Source organism: Lates calcarifer, linkage group LG17 (assembly GCF_001640805.2).
Source record: "Lates calcarifer isolate ASB-BC8 linkage group LG17, TLL_Latcal_v3, whole genome shotgun sequence".
NCBI lineage: Eukaryota > Metazoa > Chordata > Actinopteri > Centropomidae > Lates > Lates calcarifer.
In genome coordinates this window covers 18,203,823-18,224,205 of record NC_066849.1, presented here as the reverse complement: position 1 = coordinate 18,224,205, position 20,383 = coordinate 18,203,823, and the positions used below count along the sequence as shown (strand labels likewise).

The 20,383-nt window shown below is 36.8% G+C and overlaps 2 protein-coding genes across 3 annotated transcripts; both read right to left on the bottom strand.

The window, feature by feature from the left end:
* Positions 1 to 216: 216 nt before the first annotated feature.
* pex11g (peroxisomal biogenesis factor 11 gamma) lies at positions 217 to 5,019 on the bottom strand. Its single transcript, XM_018667499.2, is given in 6 exon segments — positions 217 to 1,679; positions 1,681 to 1,723; positions 1,819 to 1,884; positions 2,732 to 2,910; positions 3,581 to 3,778; positions 4,775 to 5,019. Coding segments are annotated over 6 exon segments (714 nt in total). The 5' UTR covers positions 4,838 to 5,019; the 3' UTR covers positions 217 to 1,514.
* A 1,205-nt stretch (positions 5,020 to 6,224) lies between these two features.
* Positions 6,225 to 19,766, bottom strand: si:ch73-40i7.2 (FYN-binding protein 1). 2 transcript variants are annotated; one of them, XM_018667497.2, is made up of 16 exons: positions 19,603 to 19,766; positions 15,030 to 15,660; positions 13,951 to 14,065; positions 12,891 to 12,946; positions 12,761 to 12,798; positions 12,397 to 12,428; positions 11,428 to 11,560; positions 10,870 to 11,032; positions 9,341 to 9,482; positions 9,089 to 9,105; positions 8,609 to 8,672; positions 8,374 to 8,416; positions 8,078 to 8,240; positions 7,254 to 7,287; positions 6,826 to 6,863; positions 6,225 to 6,685 (listed from the first exon to the last, which is right to left on the bottom strand). In XM_018667497.2, exons 1-16 carry the CDS (start codon positions 19,603 to 19,605, stop codon positions 6,660 to 6,662), a joined length of 1,698 nt encoding a protein of 565 aa, XP_018523013.1. In that variant the 5' UTR covers positions 19,606 to 19,766; the 3' UTR covers positions 6,225 to 6,659. The 2 variants fall into 2 exon arrangements, with proteins under 2 accessions (XP_018523013.1, XP_018523014.1); XM_018667498.2 differs by having other exon boundaries at positions 13,951 to 14,062.
* Between the last annotated feature and the right edge of the window lie 617 nt (positions 19,767 to 20,383).

Sequence of the window (20,383 nt, the reverse complement as noted above, 5' to 3'; positions counted from 1 at the left end):
AAAACAGGATGTTTCCATATAAACTTAATCGCTGCCAAACTCCATTTCAAAATCTCAAATTTTAGCTTATATTCCTTACGGATAAATGCAGTGATTAAACACACAAAAAAAATCATTGTTTGCTCCACGTAGGTCTTCTGATAAAATCGGCATAACAGTGATCAACCAGGTTTTGGAGAATATTGAAGGAAATGGTAAATAATCAGAGAGAAGCCAGACAATTTAACAGTTTATTTTAAAAAGTTTATTATTTTACATGATCAAAAATTAGTTAACATTTTATTCAGTTTACAATTTCAAGTATCATCTGTCCTGTTTGACCAGAAACACAGACTGTTTCCATGTAAAACAGTCTTGTCTGGGGCATACCAAACCTCATTCCAAAATCTCAAATTTGTCTGTAGCCCAATTTGTACCCATTCTGTGGTGCAAATCAGATAGTTTTGCTGGCTAGTTTCAACAGTCAGGACAATGTCAACACCTGTTGAACAAATACCTGTAACCAGTTTGCTGTTGTGTAACTTGAGGACATTCTGCGTCTTAAACAGAAAGACAGACAGAAATATTATTTTCAGCTGAAAGATCCTAGGCAGCCCAATCAACACAATCATAACAAGGCATAATACTAAATTCACAGTATATGAATCACTGCATATTAATAAGTGCAAGATTTAAAATTAGATATATGGAGTGTGTCTCTAAGGCAACAATTTACCAGCCTTTCTACAAGTCACTGTATTTCTCTTGAAATCGCCTCACATTTAATTTCTAAACACAGCTATAAAATTCCCTATTTTAGCTACTTGTGCAGCGACTTTCTTATATGATTGACTGAGCAGGTGAAGGTTTGGCGTCACTTTGTGTCTCCTCTGCACTTAAACCCACTGTTCAAAAACATTTTGACCTGCCAGTAAGAGAAAAAAGTCTTGCACCACTTTGCATATTGACAAATAAGGACGCACACCATAAACACACTTGTACTCCTCAGGCAAAACAGTTGCTGTCCCAGCCAGTCTGGTTGTATTTGAAAACTTGGATACACTAAAGCCGTCTTAGTGAAGAAGTAGGACGTATTATGTGATAAATACAAAGATGTTTTACTCCAATTAACCACAGGACTTTATTTTCATGCTCTCTGAAAACCTCTACCTGTGCGAAGACACCAGATAATGCATTTATCTGAATGTGACGGTACAGAAATTAAAAAACGTAAGCTAAATAAAAGAAAATTTGATTCATTAATCTCATCATCAAGTTTGTACTGTGTGATGACTGACTAAAATGTCCAAATATATTTAAAAATCTAGTGGGTGTTCTGCCACTTTTTCAAGCAGCTTGCAGTCCCATCTGAAGACTGGCTACAAATCTATGAAGTTTATTCACTTACTGTGCAGTTCCAGGTCCAGATGATTTTGATTTCACACGTTCTGGATCTGCCACACATCCTTTCATTCAGTATTTCTCACCGACACACTGTCTAAGCATATCATCTATTCTTCCCTGTGAGGTGAAGACTATGTGCTGTCTGTCTGGTCACCAGCGGTCATCTGGAACAAACCAATCAGAGACGAGGTGGTGCCCATCAGCCCCACCAGCCAGTTGGGGAATCGTCCAGCCCACAGGAAGCCGGGCGGCATCCAGTGAATGGCGTTACTGAGGTCAGCCATGCAGCTGAGGACAGGATAGAACCTCCCCTCGCATCTGCCTGCGGAGCTGAGAGCGACTGCAGCAGAAAAAAACACAGATTAGTCACTTTGTTTTAGACAGGAGGAAAATGTCTGTGACTGAATATTTGTAATAAAACTGCAGAAGCAACACCTGTCAGCTCCATCTCTGCCACATTTCTTCAGCTTCTTCTTCAGCAGCTGCAGAACTCGAAGGGACCTGAAAATAAGGGAGTCACAACTCAGACTGAGAGAGTTTTCTGCTCCACATTCAACAAGAAACAATGTAAGTTAGTACCTGAGGTTATAAGGTATTCTACTCAAAGCTTAAAATCTCTTAAAATCACTAATTCACACTAAATCACTAATGATAGTAAAGTGTTAAAGAGATGAGATTTTGTAGGTTTTAGTTTTTAATGTTTATACTATTTAAATTAAACTTTTGAATATGGTCTACACTTTTCAAAAGATTTGGAAAATGAACAGATGCAGTGAGAAATATATATATATAATAGATCCTGTGTTGACTGTTGTCATGCATGAAGAGAAACAAGGTCTGCAGTAAATGTTTCTTAGTGATTACATCTGTTAAAGTATTACAGCTGCCTGTGTTATTTTATCTATTAAACTCATTCCTTCTGAACATTAAAGACAACTTTTACTGTCCTGTATGGTCATGAGTTTAATTGAACTTTTATTTAATTGCCTTTTATTAGGTGTCTGATCTCTCATGCCAATAAAGCTTCATTACAGCAATTATATCTGGGCTGATTTCATGTGAAATATGAGTTCAGTGTATTGCCTTTAAGCATTGTTTGGAATAAACAGGACATTTAATGCTGCATACTGATAAAATAATTATAAAAATAAGAACATAAAATACACAACATGCCATAAATATAAAAGATAAACTAAAAACATGTAAATATTCATCTATTTTTTTATATAATTCAGCAAATTCAATTAACTTAATTTACTTTATTTATTCAGTTCTCCTTCTGGATAATCAGATATAAATAAGATTTTGTTATTTCTGGGACCTCATGTTTGTGGTTAGGTAACCCTACCTGAGTATTCCCAGCAGCAGCGAGGTTCCCCACAGCACCGTGCTGTACAGCCACCACTTATCAGACTTCACTTTGATGAGCTCAGCGTCAGCGGCCCACGCAATGTGTTCGCAGGGGTAATAGAGCTGGTCGGCCACGTTGGTCAGCACAGAAATCCAACGCAAACCCAAGTCCTCCTCCTTCAAAAGACAAAATAAAAAAATAATGTTAATGCTGCAGGTCAGAGGGTAACACCACAGCACACACACCACCCTGTTGTTTTCAAACGCAGGACCAGCAGGTTAAGTTTGAGCACTTTTAATCTTTATCAAAGATGAAACAAGTATTATTTTGTTAAATATGTAGGAACCACTATCAAAGCTTCATGGGAACTTTAGCTGCTGAACGGTAAAAAAATAATCAGATAATTTATCTTATATTTAATTAGGCATACTTAATGAGTAAGGAAAAGAGAAAAAATAAAGTTATGCTACATACATTTAATTTTTTTCCCTACTGTTTACTGCTTTTTGTGAAATACTGTGTATTGTTACCTCTTGAACAATTATTTAAATGAAACAATCTCAGAAGGTTTAGGGGGGGAGGCAAAAAGTTCAGGAACCACTGGATTCATCTTTTATGTTTGGCTTTTTTTTTTTTTTTGAACAAAATCTTAATTGAAACTGTAACTATGCCTGCCAAATGATCACAGTAGAGTAAAGGACAATACCTGCCTCTGAGGTGTAGTGGAGTAAAAGTATAAAGCAGAGTGTAAGAACTGCACCACAGTATCATGTTTCAGCTAATCAAAAACACTGATGAAATACAGCATCCAGTGGAACAGACGTTCACCCGCTCCCTCCCCCTCACCTCGGCTCCAAACCCGTAGCTGTGGGAGTAAGCCAGCATGGAGAGATCATCAAACAGCCTCAGCACCGTCCTGCACTGACTCAGCTGAGCAGAGAACAGCAGCAGACTTTTCCCGAGCTGGTTTGACGAGGCATCTGCCTCTGCTTTACGGGAAAGAACTCCTCCAACGAGCTGGGAACCAAAACAAATCGTCCTGATCTGAAAAGACAAACAAAGAGAGAAAAAGAAGTTTTAGAAGAGAGGAGTGTGGAAAAGAAAGAGGAGACTCTACATTTTTTTGATTTTACTTTTTTAATATTTTGTGAAACAGCTCATACTAATTTTCAGCCTGACATAAACTTGTAGTGTGTGGGGAGGTGTTATCACAATAACATACAGTATTTATGGAAAAAGTGCTACTTTTCTGAAATAGTATAAAGAAAACAGCTAATTTCACAATCTGCTACATATGATACATATGAAAAGTAGCACTGTCTAATATGCTGCTATTTATGAATGTTTTTTATGAATATTTATTTACAAAGAAGTTATAAAAGAAAAGCTGATGGATTGTGAAGTGAGAATTTTTTTCAAGCTAGAAACTAAGGCTAAAACTTTATTTTATTTTCACTATTGATTAATCCAAGACAGCAGCTTCAAAATGATTGTTATTTTATTTTATTTTGTTTGCCTGTCCAACGGTCTAACCATGAGATTAGAAGTTTTTTGATTAGTGTTTGATTAATTTGATTAATGCATCAGGCGTTTAGCAGGAAAGTGATATCTTGGTACATGCTGGTTGGACAAACAGGACATTTGACGATGTCACTCAACATTTATGAATCAATATCACCTGCAAAATTCATATGAAAAAGATCACTAAAATAAAAGTTTACTGTACTGGTGTATATTTCAGAACCACTAGGTGATAAGAAATCCTCTCTACAGGGTTTATAAGGTGTAGCTAATGGCTAGTGGTTAACATTGGAGGAGATGATGTGTTTAAATTAATCTACCTTCGATTTTAGCCTCTATTTCTGTTCTTCTTGTCTGACAGGAGTAAACTTTCAGTCCAGCTGACAGTAAACACTAAAGTAAACCCATGCTTAAAATACACTGAAAATAATTTATTAAAACAAAGTTATAACTGTTGAACTAACCCGCGTTAGAGAGGGTAACAGGTAGAGGTGTCTGTGACGGCACGAATATACTCACAATTTTATCTCTTCCTCTGTAGGACTCCAGCAACTGGACCAGAGACTCCACAGACTGCTGCATGTCTATCTGCACCTCACACACTCACACACACACACACTCACTACGCTGTTAAATAAACACACACCGACCTGTGAAGCTGCTGCACAACATCTCCACGTTTACCTGTCTCACTAGATGTTTTTGTATACAATCTATGTCCTGGACCAGCTGGACTTTGAAACAGGTAAGTACCCAACATAGACTCAAATAGGTGATCACCGAGTGAATAGAGCGTCTTCTTCTTTTTCTTCTTACCGACCAGACACAGCGGTGGTGCGTTCACTGCTGCCCTCTTCAGTTTGGCCGACATCATGTCTGTTGGCTGAGATGTGCATTTCTGGTAAATATGCCATTAGAGAAAATAACGCTGGCTGATGTTGTAGAATATAAACCACACACGTGATTCAGTAGCCTTCAAATAAAACTGCCTGCCCAGGTTGTGATTTTTTTTTTATTATTATTTTTGATTTGTTATATATGTTATATATTATTCTTAAATTGTTTTTTTTAGAGCATTACGTGTAATTCTTTGATGTACAGGCTCTGATCTCATGCTCCATCTGACCCTCTAACATTAGGAGAAAGCCTGGTTGCATGGAGGAGCATGAAGCCACATCAGAGAGTGCTGACTTTCAATATTCAATTATCTGAAACAGAAATACCACAAAAGTTAAAAACTTCACATTTTCTGTCTAATCAGTCAAATATCTGAACTGAAGGTGTGTTTAAAAAGAGCACATTAAACTCACCTCTTTCTCAGACCACAAACTTACCAGTCACCGTTTATAAATGATGTATAGTGTGTGTAAAGTGCAAATGTGCATTGTTTGCATGCGTGTGTGAGCTTGTGTATGCTTATCTCCACTTGAGTGTTAGTATAAAAATGTAGCATAGTTCAACAGCACCACAGACTAAAGCTTCCAAGATGAAGTTGAATCAGCTTCTCTTTAACACAGTTTCACCACAAACTGAACATCATAACCTTCATGAAGCGAGGATTTATTTTACAGCTGTTGAATTAGACTGCGTTAGTTTTAGCTAGGTGTACCTATTACACTGCCAAATGAGTGTGCGTGCAGTGCCAGTTGCCTTGTCAGTGTACAAATTCATTTTTACAACACCTTTTGTTTATGGAATCTCATCTTTTTCTTACTTGTATTCACCATCTTTGGATTTATTGTCAGTTACTTTCTTTTACAGTTTCACAAGTCGATTCCAGTTAGAACCTCAAAGGCCAACATCAAGAAAAACAGAGTTCCAGTAAAGGTTGCCTTCAGCCTTTACTGTAAGTGTATTTAGTTTGCTGCAAAGCTGTGCACCCACACGCACAGTAAGAGCATAACACTCTGTGGATGAGCAGTTTTCATTTTTAATAATAATAAAAAAAAAAAATCTAAGTGGGACACAATTACCAGAAAAAAGTACTTTATTTATTTTAAGTTATCTCAGACGTCAAGCAGTACACAAAGCTACAGTAATAGTGTATTCATCTTCTATACAAGCAGTTTGACAAACAATGCAATGTTGAGTCTCAGCACAGGACGTGTGTGTGTGTGTGTGTGTGTGTGTGTGTGTGTATCCATGTATGGATCAGTTTCATATGTCTTTATATAGTTAAATATTTAATAGTTTTATTTAGTTTGAGTTACAGCCTAGATTGTTTGTTTATTTGTTGTAGATTCCAAGAAAGTATTTGTCTCCATCTTATTTTCAGTTTTTGACATCTAGTTTTTTAAAGTTATAGTTTTATATAGCTTAAGTTTTTGGTTTTCATATAGTTTGTTTCTTTTTCTGTGTCTCCTTCTCTTACTGTGTGTATGTGGAGTTTGGCATTTTTTAATAATCAATGTGAGTCGTTGTCATAGATGTCTGAAAAGAGAGAAAAAAATATACAAATGAGAAAAATCTAACTCCATAACAATACTTTAAAACAAATGTTGGTTTCACAGCTTCAAATTCCATTAGCACAGTTTGCGTGACATTTATGGTTGAATCCAGAGATAACTCACCACTTGGATAGTCAACATCGTCGTAAATGTCTCCTTCCCTGCAAAGGAGGATTGATGATGAACACATGTTAAGTGACAAATTAAGTTTACAGCTTTGTTTACTGTAAATGTGGATAACAGCAACAAATGCATTATGTTTAAGCACAGATCATCTGTGTTTATATTTGTAAGACTGGGAACATCCAGTACACAGAACATGTATATGAACAACTTGAACAGATATAGCAATAGCTTGAACTTCATGCAGTCTAATTTATACTGTATATGTGTGCAAAGTCAATGTTTTTATGTGTATTTTATTCATTTATCTTTTCATTTATTAAATGTCTTTCCATAAATTACTTAATCCACACTGTCAAAACAACAAAACATGTCTTTGAGCTGTAACATAACATTAACATGTATTTACAAAAGGCTGATTTACTTACATTGGAAGAAGAAGAGACCTGGACACATAACCATCTGTGAGAGGTGAGAAAAGAAAAGACTTTCATGTAAAACAGTATAATTGAATTAGTAACAATCATATGTATAGATTTTTGACTAATATTTTTTATTTATAAATATATTTATTATTTATTGCTCTGTGTGTTGTACTATCATCTGATAAACACTACAGACAAAAGAAGTAATTTGTGGAAGCTTCAGATGAACTTAAATCTGTTCTGTCTGCTTGTGTGTCAAGTATCTTTTGGACATTTCAAACATCTGAACCACAGAAAAACAATAGAGGAGTCTACAGAGGATAATGGAGTTACTGTGCCCTGTTTTTTCACGCAGCACCATAACAAGGTTGGATGAACTGTGGGAAGAACTATTGGATGAATTGCTGTGGCATGTAGGGTTAGGTTACACATATGTATGTCTCCCTAAGGATGAATTGTTATAAGTTTGATCCACAGACTTATCATTGAAATATATATCATTATATCTGTGAATTAATGTGATAAATATGAAAAAGAACTAAAGCTCATGTGCAGACAGTCGATTGCTCTTGAAAAAAGAATTATTGAAAATCTGGATGTTTTACAACAAACAAGAAGTTTCTCACTGACACTGAACAGGATGTGGCTGCTTCTGAACCACCTCTTCCTTACTTAAAAAACCCCGCAGGGCATTAAGTAACCTTCCTACCATGTATCAACTCTTAACCCTCTTTTCTAAACCCAGTGACATTGACAAACTGCTCTTGTACAACATGCTATAGATAAAATAACATACAATCACAGAGGGTTACAAAGTGTTCTCGTACATTTTCCAAATCTGTTTCGACACAGAGCTTTTTTGCTGCTGGTGAGCTGGATGACGTCCAGGACCTCTCCCTGAGACACTTGCAGGTCCTTCCCTCCTGGCTTCTTTATGACACCATTAGGGTCCACCATCATGGTGTGCAGCACCCGAAGCGGCCCTTCATACTGGAAAACAACAGTTACAATGATCCAAGTTTTGACAAATAATTCAGAAATACATTTATTCACTTCTGTGTTGATAACACAGTTTTATCCACCACTTGAACCAAATAGTACGAAAGTGTGAAAAAATATTTACCTTAAATTTTTTTTTTAGATCCTTCTCCACTCTGGGATCTATGCTGAAAGTGATACAAAAAAAAATCTGATTTTGATAATCAAATATCTAGAACAATCACACTACCTGCAAAATTTCTCGGCTTTTTCCCAGGGATTAATAAAATAAAATTGACAAAGCTTTACATTACAATGATTCTGCAGTTACACTCAGTCATTTCCTGTTTCCTTCCAGTGAATCAGACTTGAACAGATACCTGACTTCAGGTGGTGGTGGGGGAAAGTCCTCAGTCATTGGTTGAACGTCATCATAGTCATCATCTGGGGACAAAACAAAAAGTGCTGAACTGAAACTACATTTATTTTGTCCTCTAAATAAATAATAATCATTAACATTATCTGTTAACACTGAAATATAGAAATAAATAATGAATGAAATAAATAATGAATGAAAATTGTACAATATTCTTTCAGTAGCAGTTGAAGCTGATAATGCTGAACAATAATTGAATACTAAGAGATTTTTTAAAAAGATTTCTGCCAAGTTTCACTAATGGTTGGTTTACTATTTAATGCTTTGTTTTTTTTTTCAATTAAGAAAAAACTAATTAAACAAAATAACCTAGTCCTTATTTTACATAGCTATGTTGTTTCTGTTGAGCAATGAAATGAAATGAAAACTCTCAGATTAATCCCAAGTAGTCAGTCACGTTCATGCATGCTTTGTTGTTACTTACCATCATCTTGAAGCATGCTGCAGATTAGAGAAAACATAATGTACATGTTAGTGGGAACAGATGTAAGTGCAACAGAAAAAGTAATGAAAGTAATGTGCACAACTGGGCATGTTTACAGGTGAAGTTGCAGAATTTCAAATTACTGATACACTGAACATAACTTTACAACCTTTGGAAAAGCTGGGTGAAGAGTGTTGAGAAGTTTTTCAAGAAAAAGTTTCTGTACAGCAGGATGAACTTAATCTACTGCACCTGTCTCTGTTATTGGACTCCATCATTGGTGGGTCTGGAGGTGGTGGAGGTAACGGTGATGTGTCTATTTTTCTGGACTGGAGCACTTTGCGCTTCACTGCTTCATAGTCAATGTCCACACATGTGTTGCTGATGTATCCGTCTGCAAGGTTACATAATGACAATATGAATACTTGGCTTTATTATAGTGCCCCAGTGTGTGAGTCAGCACAGACACATTTTGTGCAAAGAATGATGATGAGTATTATTGCTGAGTGTCTTTACAAAACCACATAAAATGATGTCATGTTCTGATATCTTTTTGATGTTGAATTTAATAGGCAGAGAAGAAGTTGTCTGTTTGTTATGTGAATTGAATACATCAGTAAATATAACATATCAATATAATGCCATGACCTCTATTATATACAGTCAGAATAGTCATCCTGCAAAAGAAGTACTCTTGCTTCATCTACAACAACAAAAAGTGTTTGACATTAAGAACTAAAAGTAAATGAATTGGTAAACTGCGATATGGGTTAGATTCTTATTTAAAAGTGGCAATCAATCTGAAACACTTTGTAGTAAAATCGTTATCCCCATTAGCCAGATTATGTGCAACTTATGCACATTACAGTGCACACTATGTCATGTACATATACGCAGTACAAATTTAATGTATGTGGAGCACTTGTTTCTTAATTTGAGTTGACAGTTTCATCACTGTCACATAAATCAGTGTAGACTTTATATGTAGCAATAACAACACAATTTCCACGCTACATTGCCCGTTAACTTGCTGGAGAAACCAACCTAACCACGTGTTAAAGTGACTTCAAATAAACTTTGCACAGCCTTACGTCACATGCTACTCTGCTTTCTTTTACAGCATTCTTGGTTCTTTTCAATCTGTCCACTGTCTACAACTGGTTACATAATTTATGTAACTTCCTAGAAAGATTAAACAAACACTAGAGGAAGTAACCAATTAGCCAGAGGCTGAGATGAAAGAGAGAAGGCCAGCAGGACTTACTGCTTTCATAGATAGAGTTGTGTATCATCTGCATAACATGAGATACAAAGTGAAGTACAACAGCAGGACCAAGCCCCTTTCAGGAAGCAAGCACCAACCAAAACACATCCTTAAGATGTAAACTTCATTGCTCCTCATGAGTACAACAACAAACACACCTTGTTTGCCAAGAGGACAGGAATTGCAGAAAGCAGCTACAGTAATGTTAAGGTAACATTTGATATGCCAACTTTGCACCTAACAAGTGTAAAGACTTTTTGCAGTTTTTAATTTAAGATCTTTCCACTTATGTTTTTTAATATCGAAACTGAAAACTATTGCATACACTCAAACTACTACTGGGTGTTTACAGTTAACTGGGCAATAAAGGTCTCCTCAGTGTTATTTTGTTATGTTAGTGTAGGAGGTGAATTCGCTGGAAGTGCTGCTTCCTGGCTAACTCAGACACCTACCTTTGTGGCTCAGATGGGAAGATTTTCTGAACAATTAATTCAGAGAAATTTAATGCAAAACTCACAGTTTCCATTCAGAGAACGAGCCAGCCATTTGCCTCCTGGGTTATTCTTCACTCGAAGGATCTCCACACTTTCGCCTTGTCGTACACTGAGGTCCAATTTTCCTCCTCCGTACCAATCGTGTCGCACTTTGGCTGTATGAAGAACCTCCACCTCTCCTTGCAACTGCAGATAAAAAAGGTACGAAAGTTGGCAATTAAAAAAAAACAATGAGATTTGGATGGAGATGGAGTGGACAGATTCAAAGAACATCATCATCTGTGTTTCAGGAAACACAGAAGCTAAGTCACAACTGTGAATTTCAAAGGGAACTTTAATCTAGAAATAAAATATATATTATAGAAATATATATTTCAACATGTATTTTTTTTATCATAACATTCTTAAAACTGGAGGATCTGCAGGTTACCTAACCTACTGTAGCTCACCTTGATAACTAAAAGTAGTAAGACAGAATATATCTTTATTACTAAACCTATTTTCTTAACTATTATCCATACCAACTATATGCTATCTGACCTAGACTTTAGGATACTTCATGGTGGACAAATGTTTCTTACTTGAAAATTTTTCTTCAACTCATTCTGTTTTTTCTGACGCTCCATCTGCTCTTTCTTCTCTTGTTCCCGTTGCTTCTTCGCATCTTTCTTGTTTAACTTCTCAGCATTCACATGGTTCACCTCTAACTGCTCTCTATAAGGAGTAATTAAAATGAAAAATGACTTGTCACCTTTTAAAATGATTCTCCACACAACAACATACAACAAACTTTTAACATAACAACAAAACAACTTGTTTTTGTTTCTCAGTTTTTTCAAGTGTCAATACTTCCTGGAAAAACTTTTATCTTCAATCACACATCATAATTTGACAGATGTTCTCATTCATTTTTACAGTAAAAGTTGTAATATCGCAACTGTCCATGTTAGATACGACAACAATTCACATGTCTTTAAAAATACATTAATTCTTCACATGGCAAATTAAACTAAACTGCTTTACCAACTACACCAAGTACTTACTGCATTTTTACTGTTTCAGTTTGTTCCAATTTGCCCAGAATTCAACAGAAACAACTTAAAAGTAAAGAAAAGCTGCATTACACACTTAATGAAGCCTCACATGAACACAGACATTAAACCCAACAGTAGATCAAAGCTTCCCCTTAATCTAATGTGACTTTGACTGTTCCTCATTTGTATGTTGCTTTGGACCAAAATATCTGCTAAATGAAAAAATGGATAAATGTAGATATCATTTCAGTCACGTGCTCCATCTCACATGCAAACAAAAATATGTTTGAGACAACTACTAGGCTCATTACTTGTGGTCACTACAACAGTAGCCACTACAGTAGTAGTAGCAGTAGGTGCAGAAATAACAGCAGCAGTAACAGAAATGATATAAATGTCTCACATTTATGCAGCTGCAGCCACTTTCTATAAAGTGATCTGTATTTAATGAAGCTCTTCTTAGACACAGAAACAACAATTAATTGGAATTAGTAAAGGCAGAAAATCTATACTTACTCATCTACTAACTCGTATATTTCATCATCGTCCTGCAAGAGAGACACATTAGTTTGAAGACAAAGGAAAATATACACATACAGGAGAATTGAATTAAAGGAGAATGCCACCCCTTGTAAGAATATACTGGTTATTTCTCAGAACAGATTGTGTTTCTCTCATTGCCGTCTATGAACATGTACATTGCACTACCCAAGTCAGTGTCTGCTCCACTGACAGTGATTACAATAAACTGTCTCACCAATATAAAAGTAAAAGTGTAAAATGTTCTCACAAATGGAACCACCTGGTTTTGAGTTCCTGAGCAGGGTGGCATTCTCACTTTACAGTAAGTTAAATTTTAGTTTCAGTTTTCTGTACCAACCTCTTCTATACACTGTGAACTGTTGTCACTCCAGGACTCTGCAAAGTTGATGATAAAAAAACATGAAGAGAATTATAACTCACAACTATTTGCTTAATCAATTAGAATATATCAAATTGCTCGTTTTTACCATTTTTCTCAAAACTTGCAATGTCATCATAGGTGTCCTGGCTATCGTCAAGGTCCCTGCAATCAGTAAACAAACATGTTTACCTGTTCATTATTCACCAATAACTCTCTTTTTCTGGAAAATGTTACATTATATGTCAGAACTGACAATCTGAAATGTTCAACACAGTCTCCTAAAATGCTGATACAACCATCATCTGGACAGCAATACATTTATTACATTTCTGTCAAATATATATATGCAGCTGTAAAGTTGTTGTATATTGACTTAATTTTTAGGAGATAATGTAAACAAGGAGAAGGAGAAAAAGGCACGAACAAACAAAGAGACAAACAGGCAGACAGACACACATCATTTATAATCTAAAAATATTTCCTATATTTACCCCAGAATTTCAGTGTTTAATGTGACAATGTTTTTAACTCAGTCCTTTGTTTTTCACTCTGTAGTGCTGCCACTTCTTTGAAACACTTTATTCTTTTTTTTCTTTAAGTTATCTTCACAATTTCAGCAAAAAAGTAAAGTCTCTATTTTTGAATTCTTAAGCAGTGACCAACAAGTAACTTCTTCTTCTGAAACCAATGATGTTATTTTGAGTGACTTCTAACAGAGAAACAAAAAAGTTATATATCATGAACATGTAAGTGTTAAAGATTACTTGGAATGGAATAATGCTAATGCTTTCATTAGATAGTTGAAAATTAAATGTGTCAATATAGTGTGTCGACCATTTGAGACTTGAATGCTGCAAAAGTTTAGAAAAATACGCCCATGTGAAATATGCCCACATATTTCTCATATTAAACAGTTTTTTAATGCTCATAATTCATACTCCTTAATGTGTTACATTTGTGTGTTCTGAACATGCACGTTATTTCTCGCTTTATTTCCTGCCCGCCTTTTTTCCATCATGACAGTTGTGATGGAAATGTGCATCTTACTGTATTGTGGTTTTCTGTGTATATTGAATATATGATATAAATTATATAAAATTAAAACCAAAGACATTTTTTCCCTGTGTTTGATAACACCAGCATGTTGTGACGTGCTAAATACTTACACAGAGGCGATCTGGCGCGGCAGCCTGCTTGGTTTGTTGGATCGTTGTGGCGGTTTTGGAGGACTGATGCCTCCTGGTGTAGACATTTTTCTACCTGTTGAAACTGGGGAACCTGCTGAAGAGAACCAAACAGAACGTCTTTACACATATGAAGTTTACTACAATAACAGAGATAACAACAACAACAAGAACTGAACTTAAGGTTTAAGTTTATCATTGTTTTCGCAGGTTCTCTTTGCGACTGTGGCAGCTGCCAAACAAATACAACCACACTGCAACAATCAAATACGTACATTCAACATAAAGTGGTACACAGCAACCTCACAATCACAAACGTTTAACAACAAACTGCTGCTGCTGATTAGCACATTTCCAGGCAAAGATGAAACACGCCACAGTTTGTTGTTGTCGTAATGCTTTGAAACAAGTTTTCCTAAAAAACAAACAAACAAACAAACTAATCCTAATGTTTTATGGAAGACTCTTTTTCTGGTAAATAGTAAAAGCATCCCAAATTCCTAACGTGCACTTGCTTTTGCAACATGGATTTACTTTTGTAGAGCAATACAAATAGCATTTTGCATGGAAATGTTCCACATCATCTAATAGAGCTTTTTCACAGCAGACATCTTGACTTGTCAGAGTAAAAAAAAAATGTCTCTAACAGTGTTAACAGTGGCTCTGTTCTGGGTCTGTAAGTGACAGCGAGGCAACATGAAGCTGAAGCAACTAAATGGAATTTAGCCATTATTAATTTTATTTATATCTATTTTTCCTACATGACATGTGAAAATGGTTGCAAATCAGAAAACAAACAAGTTTGTCCTTGTGTTATAGCAATGATATATCTAATGATTATCTCATAATATATATAATTATAATTTAATCTGATGATTATAATCACGAGCCACTGTTGAGATTTTGCTGGTCAAATAATTCATAAACAGCCTTTTACAAATATTCAGCCAGAGAGTTACAAGCATAGAATTTCTAGATCTTTTTCATCATCTTCTTCATTTGCACGTTGAATAACTCATAGTTAGAAATCTGTGAGCGAATAATAAGCAAAAGAGACTCACTATCACTTTTCCTTGGGGCAGGAAGGGCAGGTCCCCTGTTGAACCTCTTAAAGGGCTCCAGGTTGACGTTTGGAGGCCGTTTTGGCTTCAAGGGCAAAGGTCCTGCAGGGGGCAGTGGCCTCCTCAGCGGGGTCACTTCCCCTGCACTCCTCTGTCTGGGCTGCTGTCGGAGCGGTAGAGGGGTGGAGGTGGGAGGTGGTGCAGGGGCTGAAGCTGGAGCTGGAGCTGGAGCTGGACTCAGGAGTGGTTTCACACCCGGAGGCCTCTGGTGCCCCAGCATCATGTTCTGTAGCAACTGCCCCGTCTGCTTGACCTTGGTGGTGTCTGCCGGCTGGAAGGGTGCTCTGACTCCAGAACTGGGAGGCGGTCGAGGGAAAGGAGGTCTGGGAGGGATGGAAGTGGCCATTGGCTCTGTCCTTGGGAACCTCACCAGGCCCGGTCCCGTCAAAGGAGGAAGAGCAACAGGAGACAGTCTATGATGGACCAGATCGTTCTCTGTCACCGGCGGGATCACTCTCCCAAACCCGGGTCGTGGAGATTTCGGGGAGCTGCTGTCTCGGCTGCTGTTGTCTGAGGTGCTGGCCTTGCTGTTGAACCGGGCCCTGAGAGCCTTGACATCAACGCTCTCCTCCTGATAACAACAGCACAGGAGCACAGACTCAAAACTGCGGCTTCTCTGTTTCTGAAGCAGGAAGTTAGCAGCACAAGCAGACAGCAAGGCATGCCCCCCACGCTCACAAACACACACCACATGTCAAAAGGCTGCGCTATCTTTACAAAGCGAGATTGCACCGTGCAACAACACAATTTCCTGGTTGTTTTGATGTTCACAGAGCTGATAAGTTCCCCACCAACTCTCTGCAGCACACAAAACTTCTTAAAGTGCAACAAGGTACTGAACACAGAATTCATGAGCATTATGTAAACACTGAATACACACTATAACGTAGGTGTTAGCAGATGTTTGTGTTTGTTAAAGTACTTGGTACGTGGTATTTTTAACAGATACTGAGGGACAATATAGCAAAGCACAGTTGTAATAATAAAAACATGTCTTTATGGGAGAAGTTGCTCTTGTTGACAAATTCTATACATAATAACCACCTTAAAAATGTCCTTTTATTTCTATACAACTACAATATAGTGGGTTATAAACCCTACACATAGTGCTAAAAGGCAGGGAGGCACTACACAGTCACTTTAATGAAGAGAATGTATTAATTATAATCACTCTACAGCTATTTTCATCTGTTTAGAGAGCTGTTAAGCCTCAGTCATCAGTTCCTTAAAACTCAAGTTAATGTTGTACCCATTTGTAGAAAATGGGTACAACATTATTGTACCCATTTGTCGAAAATGAGTTCAACACCAATTTGACTTCAGGTCAGGTTCCTGACTTTGATAACTCCAATTTTTCAAAAGGTAGTCACATATTCAGTTTCTCTTTATATAGAGATGTTGTCTTTGCTGTATGTTCTGTATTTTTGTCATTCAGGATCACAGTGGTAATAATATGCAAACCAGATGTTCATAAAAACAGTCACATGACTCACAGGTGAGCATCTTTATGAGAGGGAGTGGCAGTTTGATATTTCAGTAGAATTTACTCTGTCTGTGCATCATGAACTCATCCGCTTTCTGTTGCTGCTCGGTCTTTTTTTATTCTTATTACTGTGTGTTTAGTCATTTCCTGTCTTGGTTTCTGACCGTGAACTGCACCATGCCGCTGCTAAGTGGAACGAAAAATAAATAAATAAAATAAATAAAAATACTGCAGGCCTGCCACCCACACTTTACAAAGATAATGATTTTGATTCACACTGTTGGAGACAAATTAATTTAACTATATGTTCACTTTTGAGGTTGTAGTTTTCAGTGGTGAGGAACTGTACTACATTAAATTGGGAAAAGTTTCTTATCTTTTACCCATCCTCCTTTACAAACTCACCACTAACTATGATGTCAGTAGTAAACACAAATAGCTGAATTAACACCTCTGACAGTGTCACTGATTAAACCTGAACATTATAATCATCCTAGATTCAAAATCTCAGATCTGTTGCATTGGAATAAATGGTAGGTAGGTGTATTTTCTCTTTGGAGTGTGTCTGAAAACATATTCAGTTTGGATTAAAGTCAGAAAGAGAGGACGCCGTGTTCGATTAAATATTGTTTGTACCTGATGCTTGTCATTTTTAAATTTCTTAACGCAGCCAGTGTAGCAAACCTAACTCTTGATAGATTTAATTAAAGGCGGGTCAGGATTTCTTTCAGTATTCTGGTGCCATGGCATGGAACGAGCTCAAACGCAAACTCCCATGACTTTAAAGCAACTGCTTAACAGGATATGGAGATAATAATGAACTAATCCAGTGATGTTTGCACCTTGAACTAAATCAAACAACCAGTGTCTTTTCATGATGTTGATTCCCTTTAATGTGTCTTTGTCAGTTCTACTATGTGTGGTCTGAAAAGATTTTATCAGTTGTTTGTTTGTATGAGTTCTTCTGTGTCCTCTGCAACATTTCTAATATCTTAATGTTAGACTTAGTGGACTGTGTAAACACCAGGGACAACAAAATAAATACAAGACTTAATCGTTCTTCAGAGCATCGTAAACGAACCTAAGCCTTAAAAAAAACAAAGAACCTTAAAAGAAAATGTCTCTGTATTAGTGTCAACATGAGTCAGCCAGGACTGAGGCTCTTATTTTCAGCCATATCTGTGATGTAATTTTGGGTTTATATGTCATCATTCTCACCTTGACAGATGGACTGAATAGAAACTAATTTAAAATGAGTGCTCAGAGCAGCAGCAGCAGACAGAAATAATCTCACTGGTTAAGATGAAATTCAGCAGATGAAGTCATGAAGCAGTTTTTAAAACTAGAACACTGGTTGTGTAATTGGCTAAGTGTGTTCAGAGACCACAGAGACACAGAGGGAATAATATATGGATACAATATTAAAACGTGATGAATGAATATTGCTCTGACGCTCTGTTACACAAAGAAAAACACAGCGATAGAAAAAAGAAATCACCCCATCTATTGTCTGAACAGAACCTAATGTTGTAAGCTTCACAAAGCCTGACAGAGGAGTGTGAAGAGGTGCAGGAAGTGCTCACAACCACACACCTCTGAACCTCAGTGAGCATCCTGCGCCTGTTACCATAGAAACGCCCTCCACTGTCACCCCTGCACCAATAAGCTGCAGGCTGTGCTCGCTCACTCTACCTAATGACGAGGAACAAAGGAAACGGACAAAAACTTTTTCTCCACACCACAAAACTCAGACGCGGGGTTCCTCTTTCAGTCAGCGAGCGCCTGCAGAAGAAACGCAGCATGTGTTCGTGCGTGTCTGTGTGCCTATGTAGGAGTGTGTGTGTGTGTGTGTGTATGTGTGTGTGTGTGTGTGTCATCCCTCCTTTGGCACATATTAACTCAGGTGTTTTTAAAACGGTCTCGCCACAGAGTGTAGCTGTGCAGGTGCTGCAGAGAAAAGCTGACAACGCTCAAAAAACGACTGTATTTAAAATAAAAAAATACAAAATAAACACTGACAGATAAAATATATAATATATAACTTAATCACCTTTATAACTCATGTTATATTTGTTCTTTAAAACGTGTTCTGGTGGGTGAAAGCCAGCATTTTCTGAGACATTGTTTGAAACTGCTGATCTCTATTAAGAGTTCAACTAATTATTTACACTCACTGTAAAGCACTTTAAGTTGCACTAATCTGCACTAGAGATGTTATAAAAATAAAGTTTGACTGAATACATGAACCTAATACTGGTCTTTTAGCACATATTAGGTGCTAGCCAGCCTCTGCCACAGAAAACAGACAATTTATTGTAGTTGATTCATTCATCTATGAGCTGAAAATTACAGTAATAAGTCTGGTTTTAATGGAGTTTTATAGCCACAAAGCTCTCAAGTCTCTATAAATTCTGTTATGAAGAAAAACCTGGAGGAAGCACAGAAACTCATTCACTGACATTTTAAATCCATCCATTATTGAGCTTTTTCTATATAAGTACAAGCAGAAGTGAAGTGGCCCTGAGCGCACACTGTGAATCATTAACTGGTGATAGCTGTGTAATAAAGCTTTCTTTCGTCATCAGTGGCATGTACTTTTCTTTACTTCAAAACCAAACTTCCCCCTTTTTGTTGTGGAAATGGTGTAATTACCGTAAAGTCCAACTTGTAACTGAAGACATGAACATTTTTACAGGATTCAGGATTCAATGTCTCATGTACCTGCAGTGTTGTTAAACCAGGTTAAAGGTTTTAAATGTCTTTCACTGAGTATTTAGCTACATGATAGAGGGGAGACGGAGGTTTTACCCACAGTAAAACAATAAAATCCTTTGATGGTTTTTCTACAATTACCTGGTTATTCATAGACACCTTGATGGTCAAGAGGAAATGGCCAGAACTGAAATAGCCAGCGCATGAGGAGAAGTGTGACAGGTATAGTAGTGGAGCTGTCACTTCATTAATAGACATAAAAAAACAAAATCAAACACCCAAACCTTCTAAATAAGATTATAAATAAGAATTTCTTACCATATTTGCCTTTAGTGATGATTCAGTATTGGATAAAGTGCTCCATGTCCAGCAGTGATTCAGTATCCAGACAGATGCTGCTGTACAGACAGCTACATGACCTGTGTGAGTGAACTTGCAGCAAATGAGGAAATGCTCAGTAATTCAGTGTGGGCAACAGGGGGGTGACTGACAGCGCCACAACATGAGATGAACAGCAGAGAAATATCACCAAGTTTGTTTCATTTCTTCTTGAAAGGTCATTGCTTTCATTATGTATTTTTTTCAGAATATGTTTTTTAGGCCAAAACGGAAACAATCCGAGGAAGGGAAAATAATTTTGTCTCACCAACAAAGTGCGCTTTTATATGTTTACTAATTTTCTCTCCTTTTTGTGTGAGTGTAGAAAGTAAAGGAAAGGACAAAAAGAAAGCAAAGAGGAACAAAATAATTTCATTCAGAAAACACAGAACAAACTGAAGTGCTGTAGCTGTATCAAAATAAAAGAAAGTAAAAGTGAGATAAGCTTCCTGATATGTTCTGTATTTTAGACTGCCCATACAGGTCAAGTCACATCTATTTTGTTTATATCACCCAATATCACAAATAAAAAATACGCCACAAGGGACAGTTTGTACAGCATCTGTATGAGTAGAAAACTCCCCAGAAAACCCATAGTACAGAATATGAGAAAAACTGAAGGAAACTTTTTAGACAAAACAACAGATTATAGCTGATTTGATACAGAAAGTAACATAAACACAGGAAAAGTCATTTTCATATATCAGATAAAACAGAGCGT

Coding starts and splice junctions, on each gene's coding strand:
- si:ch73-40i7.2 (XM_018667497.2), bottom strand. Junction 12,799..12,890: donor TGCAAGTTTTGAGAAAAATG/GTAAAAACGAGC, acceptor TCAACTTTGCAG/AGTCCTGGAGTGACAACAGT. Junction 12,429..12,760: donor GTTCACAGTGTATAGAAGAG/GTTGGTACAGAA, acceptor TCTCTCTTGCAG/GACGATGATGAAATATACGA.